Source organism: Coregonus clupeaformis, chromosome 8 (assembly GCF_020615455.1).
Source record: "Coregonus clupeaformis isolate EN_2021a chromosome 8, ASM2061545v1, whole genome shotgun sequence".
Lineage (NCBI taxonomy): Eukaryota > Metazoa > Chordata > Actinopteri > Salmoniformes > Salmonidae > Coregonus > Coregonus clupeaformis.
The window spans coordinates 51,343,211-51,360,383 of record NC_059199.1 but is presented as its reverse complement, the minus strand read 5'-3'; the positions used below and the strand labels follow the sequence as shown (position 1 = coordinate 51,360,383).

Below are 17,173 nucleotides of genomic sequence, written 5' to 3'. Positions count from 1 at the left end.
ATCACCTCTCACAATGTAATTGTCTGCATCACTTCCAATCCCCCATGTTTTTCTCGCAAATATATATACATACACATACATATATATACATATATATATACATACACATATATAAATACATATATATACACCTATATACATATCCTTTAAAAAATATATATTTCCCTTTATTACTTTCCAACCCCACCACCCCTTCCCTAATTGTTCCCTATACATAGTGCACTACTTTTGATGTGCTTGTATCAACTGGCCGCCCCCGTGCTGCTTTGTGCGTTTGTGCATCCGTGTGTGCGTGTGTATCGACCGACTGACCGTGCGTGATGCTGCTGTGTACGTGCTCCGTCAAATAGCCTCACCTTTCAGTGAAAACAAAGGTCAATAAAATGCCATCAGATTGTTTTGTGTTTAAAGGCCCACTACAGCCATCTTTTATAATTTGAATTGGGGATATACTGTATACACTTTGAGCAGATTGTATTGTGTTGAAAGGGACAGGTCCTGATGTGCTCCAAGTTTTACTATACAGGTTCAGTTAACCTCCACGGGATCGGTGTCACGTATACGGGACAGTTGAGCTAACGTGCGCTAATGTGATTAGCATGACTGTTGTAAGTAACAGCAAACTTGCCAGGACATAGACATGTCTTATACGGGCAGAAAGCTTAAATGATTGTTAATCTAACTGCACTATCCAATTTACAGTAGCTATTACAGTGAAAAAATACCATGCTATTGTTTGAGGAGAGTGCACAACAACAAAAAACTTATCACGGCAACTGGTTTGATACATTCACCTCTGAAGGTAAATAATGTACTTACATTCAGTAATCTTGCTCTGATTTGTCATCCTGAGGGTCCCAGAGATAAAATGTATCATAGTTTTGTTTGATAAAATCAATTTCTATATTAAAATGTAGAAACTGGGTTCTACAGTTTGAACCCTTACTGTCTCCACACCCACCCCACCCTGCCATCTAGATGTGTGAAAGCTAGTGTATAAGCTAATGATCTATCATGTATGACATTCCTGGGAGTGTGTAAACTTACATTTTGTATTACCATATCATTTTTGTATGTTCTCTATAGTTATGTGCTTGAAAATGTATCAATTGACCAATTCGGCACATTTGGGCAGACTTTATACAAAATAGTCCAGTATTGCAATGCTTCACTGGATCAATCTGAAACTTTGCACACACACTGCTGCTATCTAGTGGCCAAAATCTAAATTGCGCCTAAACTCCAATATTATATTGTGGCCTTTATCTTGCGTTTCAAAGTTGATGGAACAAAAAAATAAATAGAAAATGCATGTTTTTTTGTTTGTATCATCTTTTACCAGATCTAATGTGTTATATTCTCCTACATTAATGTCACATTTCCACAAACTTCAAAGTGTTTCCTTTCAAATGGTATCAAGAATATGCATATCCTTGCTTCAGGTCCTGAGTTACAGGCAGTTAGATTTGGGTATGTCATTTTAGGCAAAAAATTGAAAAAAGGGTCCGATCCTTAAGAGGTTTTAACAGAGTTAAGCTGAGAGGCTGCTGGTTGCTGCAGAAAATCCCTGTGACAGTGGAAAACTGACAAATATATTCCATTCAGGTATATATGAAATGACAGGCTTGAGAAAATGATTGCTTGAATACAGACTTAAACATTGCAAATGTATTGGTAGGCATTACATGGCAATTGAGGAACTATAGGCAGGGGTTGGGTTAAATGCGGAAGTCACATTTCGGTTGAATGCATTCAGTTGTGTAACTGACCAGGTATCCCCTTTCCCATCTCAAGTCATACTGTAAAGGATTAGGGTTAGGGTTATAAATATTATCTGTGTTGCATGCAGAGTTTGATCGCTGTGGTCACCCAAATAGGCTAATGGCCTGAGAGATATACCTAACCATTCATAATTCTTTCCCCTCTAAATCATCCATCAGATAACTGCTTATTGGCTGTAAATAATTAGCCACTCAGTATGCAAATAACTGTAACAAAACATAACCTTGTCATCGAGGCAGCTAGACCCACTCAAATTAATCACTGGATGATTTGTGTGTGGTTGATATACCTCAGCTGATGACTAACTGCTTAATATGAGTAAAGGAATGTTACATGTAAATAGATGGCTATTTATCTCTAATTAACATATGTTGGGGGGTTATACATAAGGTGTAGCGGAGGTGGTTCGACTAACCACACTCTTGTGATGAATAATCTTGCTTGAGATCTGAAGACTTGCATTAGCTCCCCAAGCTAATGTTGAGACTTTAGTTCAACGGGCTAAGACAGTCTTTTATTTGTATTTATTTAACTAGGCAAGTCAGTTAAGAACAAATTATTTTTTACAATGATGGCCTACCCCGGCCAAACCCTAACCCGGACCTGGATGAGGCTGGGCCAATTGTGTGCCGCCCTATAAGACTCCCAATCACGGCCGGATTGTGATACAGCCTGGAATCGTACCAGGGTCTGTAGTGACGCCTCTAGCACTGAGATGCAGTGCCTTATTACAAGTGGATTGAATTAGTCAGAAGAACCCAACAGACACTACGGCAATATCTACTGTCTGTCTGACCGCCGCGTGCATTCTCAATCATCCCTGCGCGCGCTCCGGGTAAACACCGTCGCCGCCAATTCTTGTCTCGCAAACCCCTCCCTTACCAGCTCGAGCTCAGTCACATTCCTTTCATTTTCTATACTGAGCAGCAACAAGCAATTGCAACAATGTGAATTTCAACTGCGGACATTCGAACATTTTTGACGATGATAGGAAACAACTGCAGAAGGAAGATTGGGTTGGAACGATCCGTTTAGAATGTCAACGTATGGAATTGAGAGGGGTTGTTTTTATTGCAGGTAAGAATGGAAACGTATGTCGCCTGTTGCTCCGCTACACGCGCAGCACACACACACACACACACGTATGTATGGAAAACATTTCATGTTGGCTTTCCACATTTCGTTTTCTTTTATGATGGTGATTGTTGTTAGTCAGATTTTTAAAAAACGAGGGAAATAGACGAGTTGGGGTAGTCATATATCCGTTTTTGGGGTGATTTCAATATCCACCATGTTTTAAATTAATATGATTATTAAACGATGTCATGTGACGATTCAATGTGTTGCTTCACAGACTCATCCATGTCTTCTAATCACTCAAATATTGTTTGTTGTAGGTATGTCGAATATACTGTTATTTTCCTGTTATAATAATGATATTATAATGTTATTTTAGGATGCCTGCAATAACATTACTGTTATGTCCTTGGTAAATATTTGGACATAACATAGTTCCATGGGGTGTCATCTTTACATGCATGCCGCAATGAAGTAGTTTCATGGCAGTGAGTTTTTTCCATGTAGAAAACAACAGCTGCGCCGGTCAGAAAGGGGAGCTGGGAAACCTATAGTAGGTTACGTCGCATTCGGCCGTGGAGCTCCAGGGCAGGGTTAACTGTTGACGGTTGAGCCCCGGAGTGCGCTATAGGAAAGAATTCACCTTGGTGACAAGCAGGCTCAAACAGCAGGGTGTCCTTGTCTTTAGTGTTCGTATGGAAATTGTTTATCTGATACTCACTCATTATATCATATGAAAACTCATACTATAATAATAACATCTTGTAATATCAGAATGATAATATATAACCGATAAACGGAAAGGCATACATTTAAACATATAGGCCTACCTAAAAAAGTTTAGAACTCCCAAATCAGATTCTTTACCATGGTGCATGGTTTATTTGTTTGGGAAATGCCATGCCATTTATAACACTTGCAGACTATTCCTACATGTTTCAAGCAGACCATCATAGTCCCTGTGCCCAAGAAAGCGAAGGTAACCTGCCTAAATGACTACCGCCCCGTAGCAGTCACATCGGTAGCCATGAAGTGCTTTGAAAGGCTGGTCATGGCTCACATCAACACCATCATCCCGGAAACCCTAGACCCACTCCAATTCGCATACCGCCCCAACAGATCCACAGATGACGCAATCTCAATCGCACTCCACAACGTCCCTTTCCCACCTGGACAAAAGGAACACCTATGTGAGAATGCTGTTCATTGACTACAGCTCAGCGTTCAAAACCATAGTGCCCACAAAGCTCATCACCAAGCTAAGGACCCTGGGATTAACAACTTCTGCAACTGTATCCTGGACTTCCTGGCGGGCTGCCCCCAGGTGGTAAGGGTAGGCAGCAACACATCTGCCACGCTGATCCTCAGCACAGGGGCCCCTCAGGGGTGCGTGCTTAGTCCCCTCCTGTACTCCCTGTTCACCCACGACTGTGTGGCCAAGCACGACTCCAACACCCTCATTAAGTTTGCTGACGACACAACAGTGGTAGGCCTGATGAGACAGCCTATAGGGAGAAGGTCAGAGACCTGGCAGTGTGGTGCCAGTACAACATCCTCTCCCTCAACGTGAGCAAGACAAAGGAGATGATCGTGGACTACAGGAAAAGGAGGGCCGAACATGCCCCCATTCACATCGATGGAGCTGTAGTGGAGTGGGTAGAGAGTTTCAAGTTCCTTGGTGTCCACATCACCAACAAACTATCATGGTCCAAACACACCAAGACAGTCATGAAGAGGGCACGACAACACCTTTTCCCCCTCAGGAGACTGAAAAGATTTGGCATGGGTCCCCAGATCCTCAAAAAGTTATACAGCTGCACCATCGAGAGCCTACTGTCCGGTTGCATCACCGCCTGGTATGGCAACTACTCAGCATCCGACCGTAAGGCGCTACAGAGGGTAGTGAGTACGGCCCAGTACATCACTGGGGCCAAGCTTCCTGCCATCCAGAACCTATATACTAAGCGGTGTCAGAGGAAGGCCCAAAAAATTGTCAAAGACTCCAGTCACCCAAGTCATAGACGGTTCTCTCTGCTACCACACGGCAAGCGGTACCGGAGCGCCAAGTCTAGGTCCAAAAGGCTCCTTAACAGCTTCTACCCCCAAGCCATAAGACTGCTGAACAATTAATCAAATGGCCACCTGGACTATTTACATTGACACGCTCCCCCCCTTTTGATTTTACACTGCTGCTACTCGCTGTTTATTATCTATGCATAGTCACTTTACCCCTACCTACATGTAAAAAATTATCTAGACTAACCTACCACTTTGAAGATGCAAAATATTTTTTATTGTGAAACAAACAAGAAATAAGACAAAAGAACAGAACTTGAGTGTGCATAACTATTCACCCCCCCCCAAAGTCAATACTTTGTAGAGCCACCTTTTGCAGCAATTACAGCTGCAAGTCTCCTGGGGTATGTTTCTATAAGCTTGGCACATCTAGCCACTGGGATTTTTGCCCATTCCAAGACATTTAAATGTTTCCCCTTAAACCACTCAAGTGTTGCTTTAGCAGTATGCTTAGGGTCATTGTCCTGCTGGAAGGTGAACCTCCGTCACATTCTCAAATCTCTGGAAGACTGAAACAGGTTTCCCTCAAGAATTTCCCTGTATTTAGCGCCATCCATCATTCCTTAAATTCTGACCTGTTTCCCAGACCCTGCTGATGAAAAACATCCCACAGCATGATGCTGCCACCATCATGCTTCACTGTGGGGATGGTGTTCTCGGGGTGATGAGAGGTGTTTGGTTTCGCCAGACATAGCGTTTTCCTTGATGGACAAAAAGCTCAATTTTAGTCTAATCTGACCAGAGTACCTTCTTCCATATGTTTGGGGAGTCTCCCACATGCCTTTTGGCGAACACCAAACGTGTTTGCTTATTTTTCTCTTCAAGCAATGGCTTTTTTCTGGCCACTCTTCTGTAAAGCCCAGCTCTGTGGAGTGTATGGCTTAAAGTGGTCCTATGGACAGATACTCCAATCTCCGCTGTGGAGCTTTGCAGCTCCTTCAGGGTTATCTTTGGTCTCTTTGTTGCCTCTCTGATTAATGCCCTCCTTGCCTGGTCCGTGAGTTTTGGTGGGCGGACCTCTCTTGGCAGGTTTGTTGTGGTGCCATATTCTTTCCATTTTTTAATAATGGAACATTTTCAGATCTTTTTTTATAACCCAACCCTGATCTGTACTTATCCACAACTTTGTCCCTGACCTGTCTGGAGAGCTCCTTGGTCTTCATGGTGCCGCTTGCTTGGTGGTGCCCCTTGCTTAGTGGTGTTGCAGACTCTGGGGCCTTTCAGAACAGGTGTATATATACTGAGATCATGTGACAGATCATGTGACACTTAGATTGCACACAGGTGGACTTTATGTAACTAATTATGTGACTTCTGAAGGTAATTGGTTGCACCAGATCTTATTTAGGGGCTTCATAGCAAAGGGGGTGAATACATATGCACGAACATTTACATTACATTTACATTTACGTCATTTAGCAGACGCTCTTATCCAGAGCGATTTACAAATTGGTGCATTCACCTTATAGCCAGTGGGATAACCACTTTACAATATGTTTTATTTATTTATTATTATTATTTATTTTTTGGGGTGGGGTGGGGTGGGGTAAGGGGGGGTAGAAGGATTACTTTATCATATCCCAGGTATTCCTTAAAGAGGTGGGGTTTTAAGTGTCTCCGGAAGGTGGTGAGTGACTCCGCTGTCCTGGCGTCGTGAGGGAGCTTGTTCCACCATTGGGGTGCCAGAGCAGCGAACAGTTTTGACTGGGCTGAGCGGGAACTGTGCTTCCGCAGAGGTAGGGGGGCCAGCAGGCCAGAGGTGGATGAACGCAATGCCCTCGTTTGGGTGTAGGGACTGATCAGAGCCTGAAGGTACGGAGGTGCCGTTCCCCTCACAGCTCCGTAGGCAAGCACCATGGTCTTGTAGCAGATGTGAGCTTCAACTGGAAGCCAGTGGAGTGTGCGGATTAGCGGGGTGACGTGAGAGAACTTGGGAAGGTTGAACACCAGACGGGCTGCGGCATTCTTGATGAGTTGTAGGGGTTTAATGGCACAGGCAGGGAGACCAGCCAACAGCGAGTTGCAGTAATCCAGACGGGAGTTGACAAGTGCCTGGATTAGGACCTGTGCCGCTTCCTGTGTAAGGCAGGGTCGTACTCTCCGAATGTTGTAGAGCATGAACCTACAGGATCGGGTCACCGCCTTGATGTTAGCAGAGAACGACAGGGTGTTGTCCAGGGTCACGCCAAGGCTCTTCGCACTCTGGGAGGAGGACACAACAGAGTTGTCAACCGTGATGGCGAGATCATGGAACAGGCAGTCCTTCCCCGGGAGGAAGAGCAGCTCCGTCTTGCCGAGGTTCAGCTTGAGGTGGTGATCCGTCATCCACACTGATATGTCTGCCAGAACCACTTTTCCGTTATTTATTTATTTTCATTTCACTTCACCAATTTGGACTATTTTCTGTATGTCCATTACATTAAATCCAATTTAAATTACAGGTTGTAATGCAACAAAATAGGAAAAACGCCAAGGGGGATGAATACTTTTGCAAGGCACTGTAATTCAAAATCCCTCAATGCAGCTCAAGACTATTTGCATAAATGGTTCATCCTTAATAATAATGTTGATTTGATTAACACAAAATGTATCAAGTGATATGGGACTGTACGCGTCAAGAAAACACAGTAGGCTAGACCACTGTAGGTCTAAGGTTATGTCCCAAATTGCACCCTATTCCCTATGTAGTGCACTACGGCTCTGGTCAAAAGCAGTGCACTATGTATGGTATAGGGTGCCATTTGGGATGCAACCCACATCTTTGTTGAATTTCAGGGTGATGCTATCCCATAAATATGGCCTTGACAGGAACATGTAACTTAAGTAAAATAATGACCATATCCTATGGTAAATGATAGAAATAGTGTCATGGTGTGTCAAAATACATTTAAACTCTAAGTCTTGGACCAATCTAATCACTCTTCCTCTTAATACAATGATGGTGTAAATCAAGTTGCTCTTATACCTGTGTAGTAACACTGTAATTACTACAGTAACAACATTGATGTTACATAGTATTCTAGTAATTGTTTTGTAAATGCATAGTAATGGAACAATGGACATTATTTCTTCTCTGACCTTATGGTGGGGTCATATCAAAGAGCTATTTCATTGAACTCTTGACCATTCATTCATCTTCAGGCTAATGCTTCCAGGCTGACAGTTTTGCAATGGATGGCTTCAATATCACTTAACGTAGAATAGTTATAGCTGTATTTATTTTTATTTACTTAATGATTGATCCTTACTGCCATGTTGAGATTTGTCATAGGAATTAGCTTTACCTGTAAGCTTTGGTTGACATCCATGGAAGTCAAAGCTAAGCTCTTACAAGGTGAGAAACAACATGGGGGAGAAAATGATTGAGCAGCCACTACATAGCCTAAGTGCTATTTACAAATCTCATGCATGATTGTAGTTGATTGGGAGCCCTTCCCAGTTCTAGAGTGCGTGCTAGATTGTGATTGCAGACCAATTTAGTTGCGTTTGAAAATAAGATTTTTGTAAAGGTAAAAAATGTAATGGTAAAAAATGTAAAAAATGTAAAGGTTGTATTATTCTCTATCCCCAATCCACTCCCCGGCCTCTACCCCTTAAAATCATATGATGACAGATATTTACTTTACAAAAATCAAAGTTAACATTGATGACATGATACAGATATAGGATCTTAATTTGATCACTCTTTTGTTGCTGAGAATTTTCCTGCACAGAAGGAAATGCAAATTTGTAGTGTATTCAAGGTTTAAAAAGGCTTCTAAAGTTTGTGATTTCCACTTTAAATGTCAGACTTGATTTACCCTAACAAAAAATGTATTATCCCCTACCTATCCACATAATAATTCAACATTTCATGTTGCTGCAGGATTATTTTCATGCTGTAGCAAACTGGCTCAAATTAAGATCCTACATCTGTAATTGGTTAGATTTTGAAAATTGTCTAAACCATACTGCTAACCAATATGATCATATAACGACTGCATGTAAAAAGTAAGGACTTTATTCAATTTATGAAGGTCTTAATCACATATGTCAGAGTCAAGGCCCGCGGGCCACATCCGGCCCGCGAGAAGGTTTTTTACGGCCCCTGGGATGATCTTGATTTATTATTAGAACCGGCCCGCAGACCGCAGCAAGCCGGCAGCCCGCAGATCTTTTACACGCACCAATACTACATTTCCCACAATGCAACGGTGACGCACCGAGCAGTAGGCTGCTTCATTTCAATATTTATTGGCACAGCAGTCGTCAGCATCACAGTAAAATTAACTTTCAGATACCCATCAAAAATGGCAAAACGGAAGGTGGACACTGAGAACCGGGGTTTCAAACAAGGTGGGAGTCGGAGTATATGTTCACGGAGGTAGCTGGAAAACCTGTGTGTCTTCTGTGTGGAGAAAGTGTGGCGGTACTGAAAGAGTATAATCTGAGACGACATTATGAAACGAAACACGCGGACAAAAACAAGAATATGGACATGGAACAAAGGCTACAAAAGGCAGAGGAATTAAAACGAGGCCTCAAATCTCGACAGGCTCTGTTCAAAAAAGCCAAATCACAAGGCCAGGCTGCTGTCAAGGCCAGTTTTATTTTGGCAGAAGAGATCGCTAAATCAGCCCGGCCATTTACGGAGGGGGGATTTCATCAAAAACTGCATGATTAAAGTTTGTGACGAAGTTTGCCCAGAAAAAAGGCAACTCTTTTTAAATGTGAGTCTGAGCAGAAACACCATTGCCGAGAGAGTAGACCAGTTGTCCATCAATCTAAAAGAGCAGCTTGTGAAAAAGGGAAAAGATTTCATTGCATATTCCTTGGCTGTGGATGAGAGCACCGACATTTCTGACATTGCCCAGTTGTCAATTTTCATCCGCGGAGTGGACTCCAGCCTAAGCGTGACAGAGGAGTTTTTGGCTTTACGTCCTATGCATGGCACAACTACGGGGCATGATTTGTATGAAGAGGTGTCAAGATGTGTAAATGAGATGGAGCTGCCTTGGGAAAAACTTCGTGGGTTTGACAACCGACGGAGCACCTGCGATGTGTGGACACAGGAGCGGACTGGTGGCGAAGATACGGGAAAAGATGCAAGAGGAAAACGCGACAGGTGAGCTGACAGCTTATCATTGTATCATACACCAGGAAGCGTTGTGCGGTAAAGCCTTGAAAATGGAGCATGTAATGAGCATCATCACGCGCACAGTTAACTTTATCAGAGCCAAAGGTTTGAATCACCGCCAGTTCAAGGCATTTCTGACGGAGTTAGAAACGGAGCATGGTGATTTGCCTTATCACACAGAGGTGCGATGGCTAAGCCAGGGAAAGGTGCTTCAAAGATGTTTCGAGCTTCGTGAGGAGATTTGTCTGTTCTTGGACAGCAAAGGGAAAGACACAACACAACTCCGAGACGAAATGTTTCTGTGTGAAATGGCTTTTCTGTGTGACATCCAGGCTGCTCAAACGTTGTCTATGTTTGGCAGCACATACCTGTGTGAACAACTGTTTTCTTTGATGAACCTGAACAAAACATCACACAGAAGTCGACTTACTGCTGAACACCTCCACTCAATTCTGAGGATTTCCTCAGCTCAGAGCCTTACCCCGAACATTGATGAACTTGTGGAAAAGATGGGACACCACCAAGTATCACCCTCAACCTCAAACAAGTGAACATTACTGTGCAATCACATATTTAGAGTTTTTACTCAGTTCAAGTTTAAAAGTTAAAGTTTAATATTTGTTTTCACTGCATGTTACTTCTCCTTAAACAAAGTGTTGTTTTTGATTAATAGATTTTTGCACTTTATTTTATTGTATTTCAATCCAATTATATTTTAAAAATATTTCAGTTGAGTGGATGATAGAAAATTGCTATTATTGTTTTTTTCTTTGAAGTAAATTTAGCCCACTTTTGCTAAAATAGAAAATATAGGCTACTGATGGTGCCTTGAATACCGGTTTCTTTCATTTAATGTTCATGTTATGGGGATTTTTATATAAAGGAAATTTGTCTTTTGTGTCTGTTGAAAATTAAAGATTACTGACAGAGCCATAAGAAAATATTGCTTTATTTATCTGATCATATTGGAATATATTTGTTAGGTTTTCAGTAGGTTCAATTAGGTTCACTAGACTATATGCGTCATTTAAAAATTTTTCAATGAACATTCGAACAGTCCGGCCCTCGGCTTGTAGCTAAATTTTTTATTTGGCCCTCCGTCCATTTGACTTTGACACCCCTGGTCTTAATGGTTCCACTGAATCTGAACGACAGAGCAATCATGTCCTTCTTGATTTGTGAAAAGAAAATTGAAGTGGTGGCAAAAATAGAAATTGTCGCAGCTGAGGCTGTATGCTAGTTGTTAGTGGACTGTGGACACACAACATTTACATATAAATTAACATTTGGCCAATTATAGAATTCAAAAGGCGCCCATTTCAACCCTGTATGTGAAAAACCTTTGACACTGCAGTGTGACCAGAGACGGAAGAGGGCCAGCAGCTGAATTCAGCCAGGTCATTACTGTGAAATAACTGTTGGGTATTATGGTATGACTTCAGTCAGTCAGTCATTGGACTTGAAAGGCCTCAAAGCTCACACACTCCCAGTGACACATAGCCTACATTCTCCCCTCCAAAGGGCCTCTGAAGATGATGCATTCAAAATCCCTCATCACCGCGGATACCAACTGTCACTTGTGTTGCTTTGCCATTTTTCTACTTGCGGATGGTGGATGACATGCCTGCATGCAATTCAGCTTTTTGGCAGTTGGCGTTTGAACCTAGACTCACTTGAGGGAGACTGGGCCTCAGACAACACAGATGCTTCCCTCCCTGAAATGGATAAATAAACATAAATTCTATTCTATTCTATTCTAGTCTCTCTGTCATATCTTTGAGCTGTGCCTGGTGCTCCCAGGGGAGACTGGGCCTCAGACAGTCAACACAGATGCTTCCCTATCTCCATCGCTCTCTCCCTTTCTAAATATCTCTCTATCTCTCTCCATCTCTCTCTCTCTCTCTCTCTCTCTCTCTCTCTCTCTCTCTCTCTCTCTCTCTCTCTCTCTCTCTCTCTCTCTCTCTCTCTCTCTCTCTCTCTCTCTCTCTCTCTCTCTCTCTCTCTCTCTTTCTCTCGTCATCATAGGATCTAGTGAACAACACAAGCTGTGGGGAGAGATAGAGCCGCTCCCTCACACTAGGTTATTATTATTTCTATGGTTGTTAGTATCTCTTTTCCCAGATATGGGGAGACGCCCATGTCCATTAACAATCATTGCATTCTAGAGCGTTCTACAATTTCTCCCATCAAGCTGCTGGGCAATATAGTAAAGCTGTGTATAATCAGAATTAATCATATGTCTAAGTGGATACTTTTTAGATCTTTTCCTGTTCGAGCTCGGTAATGAATGTGTTTTATCAGTACCTCAGGGAGATCTGACAGACACGTTAGTATGTGTTTATAAACATGATAGGTAGGGTCTCGATATTGGGAAAGTCATACGACAGAAAATAAGCGCATAGCTCCTTTATAATTGAATAGGGCTGTATTGTACAGTTGACTTACACAGACTACAGGATAGATAGGCTCTCAATATGGGGAAAATACAGTTATGGCTGAATAAAGGTGCCTAGCATTTTTGTGATTGAATAGGGCTGTGTTAATGTAGTTAATGTAGAGTTCCTGTACTGTAAGTGAATTCCACACATTCACCCTGTGCTGTGTCTTCCCCATGTGATGTTCTGCAGACAAAGATCTGTTTTGAGAAGGTGACATTACACAGTGTGCCAGAGGGAGAATGAAGGGGGCGTGATATAACCAGCCTGCTGCACTCCACTGTACTTAGCACTTATCACACAATGTCACCCTATTCCCTATGGGACCTGGTAAAAAGTAGTGCACTACATAGAGAATAGGGTGCCATTTGGAGCGCACACAATGTGTTGCTGTTATCCACAGTACGCAAGCTTACAATAGAGCAGGTGTGTGTTTTTTTACTAACAATACTGATCATGTCATGAATGGGAACGTAAGTAAACATCGCTTCCCTTGTCCGCTCTAACTGCCCATTACTGTGTACGTACTATATTCTCACTCTTACACAGATAATAAAATGTACATGTCACAACAGGCAATGTATATGTTTCACAGGTCGTCATTGTAAATAAGAATCTGTTCTTAAAACCCTTTCCTGCAGTCAAATTTCCAAATCGCCCTCTAGTGGCCTCATGGGTGGAATGTTATTAATATATATATTAAACGCCGAAAATCTGGTGTTTCTATGTCAAACGGTTTTGTTAAATTTCAGTCTTCTGTGATGTATATAAAGTGTAATATTGGGACGCAAACTCAAAATTGAACACATTTCATCTCTATGTCTGAAATGATACAGGTGCCTTCTTTTTTTAAGCCCATAACCATGTGTGTGAGGTGTATACTGTTTCAAAGTAGATTTGTTTAAGACTACCAAGAAACGCTCAGTGTGACCCTGATTTAACACTACCAAGAAACACTCTGTGTCCTTGATTTAGCGCACTGCAGTATAAGGTTAATTGACTAAATACACAACATAGTTTGTAGCTGGCTAGTGTTTGATTGACAGGAGGATTCACAGGTCCATGCTTATCGTCACGTCTCAGTAAAGACTGTGTGTTTATAAAGATGTGTTCTTTTAAGGACAGTGATTCTTCTAACCTAGCTTAACCAATCAAATGTATTTATAAAGTCCTTTTTACATCAGCAGTTGTCACAAAGTGCTTATACAGAAACCAAGCCTAAAATCCCAGAGAGCAATAAATGCAGATGTAGAGGCACGGTGGCTACTGCAGCAAAACCGCCCTAGAAAGGCAGGAACCTAGGAAGAAACCTAGAGAGGAACCAGGCTCTGAGGGGTGGCCAGTCCTCTTTTGGCTGTGCCACGTGGAGATTATAAGAGTACATGGCCAATAAATGGCCATTAAGTCCAGATTGTTCTTCAAGATGTTCAAACGTTTATAGATGACCAACAGGGTCAAATAATAATCACAGTGGTTATAGAGGGTGCAACAGGTCTGCACCTTAACTTTATCGTGTAGCCTAGTATGCCATAAATAGAACAAGTCGTGCAATATCGTTTCTATCAATAACAGTGAGATTATGATGATGTGTATACAACAGAGTAAATCAATGGTTTATTTTCACTTACACACCGTGGTGCTCCTGTTCAGCAAAAACCAAAAGGTCCACACTAGAAAAGTAGTTCAAAATACTTATAGTCCTCCATTAAGCAGTTTTAATATTTTTTAATGCTTCTATCTGTTTTTATTTCAGGTGTGATTATAGCATGAGTTCAACTGGTGGCAGGACCTGCTAGGCCTGAACAGGCCGTGAGTGTGTTGGGGGAGGCTCATCAGTCTCCAGTATGGAGTGTTTGGTATGAGCCGTGGCCGGTCTGTTGGTCCTTGGGCCAGTCCAGTGGTGTGGTGTCCCTGTCCCTTGGCGGGATGCTGAGGGCTGGTGGTCCCCACCAGTATGACTCCCCTGGACCTGTGGCTGTCCCGCTCCATCCCCATGTGCCTGCTCCTCCAGAGCCTGGTCCTCATGGCCCTGTGCTTCCCCTCTGCCTCCATGTGTCCCAAGGGCTGCGTCTGCCAGCGGGCCCGACCCGACCCGGGCCTCCACCTCGGCCCGGGGCCTCTGGGGCTCTTCCTTGGCCTCAATGTCACCTGCACCGGGTCCCGGCTCAAAGAGATCCCCCCGGACCTGCCTCCAGACACCGCCGTGCTCCGCCTCGACCACAACCAGATCATGGCCGTCCCCGACCACGCCTTCCGGGGCCTGAGGCTGCTGCGGGAGCTCAATCTGTCCCACAACGCTGTGGAGACGCTGGGGGAGGGTGCCTTCAGTGGCGTGGAGGCCACACTGCAGGTCCTCGACCTCTCACACAACCGCATCACTAGCGTGCACAAGGATGCGTTCGCCCGGCTCAAAGCGCGGGTCCTGGTGGATGACAACCCCTGGCACTGTGACTGCACCCTGCAGCAGGCACTGGGCGGCATGGCCCACAACCACGAAGCGGCTGCACGCGTCCTTTGCCGGAGCTCCGAGCTCCAGGAGCAGGAGGGACGCCATTTCCTGGCAGTGGACACAGACCTGTGTAACCTGGCCAAGAGGACCACGGACTACGCCATGCTGGTGACGATGTTCGGCTGGTTCGCCATGGTCATCTCCTACGTGGTGTATTATGTACGGCAGAACCAGGAGGATGCCCGGCGACACTTGGAGTACCTCAAGTCGCTGCCCAGCAAGCCTGTGAAGCCAAACGAGGTGGAGGACATCAGTACTGTGGCGTAACATGACATCATCACTACTGGACACTATCAGACATCAGTACTCCAGTGTGATCCCTGTAGTGAGAAATGACATCACTATAGTGAAAACTGACTGTATACGATAGAATTAGATTGCCTAATTAGTTCTAGAATTAGAATGACTAATTGATTCTAATTCTATGCATGACCAGCAGAAGTTCAGAACTAAACCCGGAGATATAGGACCCACATTTCTAGTGTTTACAACTGATTCCAAACTTCAAGATGGATGTAACGTCTTCTGTTGTGAAAATGTTTTTTTGATGTACTCAAAAGAAATCATGATAGATTAAACCTGATTCCTTGCATTTGAAGCTTCACACCCAATATGTGTTAATTACAAAGGTAAACACTGAGAAAGCCCAATTTTTAAAGAGGAGAAATGCTTAAACATTAGTGTTTGTTAGTAGACGCCAATCTAAAGTCAAGCATTTTTGAATGCACAGTATACATGTGCATAGACAACAGCAGTTAGTTCAGATCACAGTAACAGAAGGGTATAGTCTATGGGGGTACCACAGATGGCTTCATTGAGATCTGTTCTGAGATGGTTTTGAAAATCTGAATCTCAGGTTTACATTTTGATAAGTTGATAAGTCTTTTTTAGAGCAAAATCTGGAGAAATGGTTTGTTGGACAACATTTTTGTAAGGTAATGATAACAGGCCTTTGATCTAGAGAGTGTTCTGTGCTTTGTTTAATTTGAACAAATAACGGGCCCCAAACATCAATCATGAAACGTACCTTTAATTTCCTTATGTGAAATATTGGAATCAATGATTTCTTAAAATGATCATGACATCACCAATGTTGAAAAACTACTGTAAAAAGACTAAACATTTCTTCCTTCATTTTTGTCAAGTCCCTGTACTGTATGTTCTTGTTGTCTTGAAATGACAAAGTTGATCCATTGCAACTTAGTAGATTTGTGATGGTCAGATAACGTAGCACAATGGTTTTGGGTAGATATCAAATCAAATGACCCCCAAAAGAGTCAGTAGATTCAAGTGATTTCGTATGTGTGTCATGTGATTTACCGGTACCCTAGTAGTGTCCAAGTTCTCAAGTCCTGAGTCCGAACAAGCGTTTTGTGTTACATGTTAACACAACATATACACAACAACACCCAAAAACAATACTGTGCATTTGGTTTTTCCACAAAACCCATTTGCTATGATTTTTAATGACTCAGTCTATGCTTCCTGAAATAGAATAAATATTCATATTCATAGAAATGTGTTTCACACAAAGATTCCTCTATCAGCCAAAGTGGAGAAATACTCAGTGTCCCAAATGTCACCCTATTCCCTATATAGTGCATAGAGCCCTATGGGCCCTAGTGGAAAGTAATGTACTATGTAGAGAATAGGGTACAATTTGTGACGCACCCTCAGCGTCACTAACCTGGCGATGGGAAGACTGTAATAATTTCAACACAAACATCCCGTTTCTGTTCAGCCCCCATGCTGCGTTCAGAATGAAGATAGATGCATGCATCATTTACCTTGCCTTTAATATCACTGTGTGTAGAGTTCTATCCCCAGCAATGTGAGAAATGAAATTTGCAGCTGTCATTCGTTTAAATGGCTTTCACTTGCATCACAGTGACATGGGCTCACTAAAACATCCCACAGAGAGAGAGAGCTGGAGAGAGAGGGGAGGGGGAGGGCAGGACAGCGAGGGAGAGAGAGGGATAGAAAGTGAGAGACAGAGCGCGAGAGAGATAAAGAGAGAGGAGAGAAGTGGGCGAAGGAGCGATATGGGCAGGAGAGTGAGAGAATGAGAAAAGTGTAAGGTTCTTTCCATATTCAATGCGGATAAGAAATTATGTATTTTGAAAAGGAATGTTTACACAGTTTAGTTTCCCCCCCCAGTGCTGCAAGGTGGCCAGTTCA

General features: G+C 42.9%; 1 protein-coding gene across 1 annotated transcript; it reads left to right on the top strand.

Annotated features, from left to right (window-relative positions):
* The first annotated feature begins 2,515 nt into the window (after positions 1-2,515).
* Positions 2,516-16,513, top strand: LOC121571915 (leucine-rich repeat-containing protein 3B). The gene is made up of 2 exons (XM_041883709.1): positions 2,516-2,859; positions 14,240-16,513. The coding sequence occupies exon 2, from the start codon at positions 14,441-14,443 to the stop codon at positions 15,260-15,262; it is 822 nt and encodes a 273-aa protein (XP_041739643.1). The 5' UTR covers positions 2,516-2,859; positions 14,240-14,440; the 3' UTR covers positions 15,263-16,513.
* Positions 16,514-17,173: the final 660 nt, after the last annotated feature.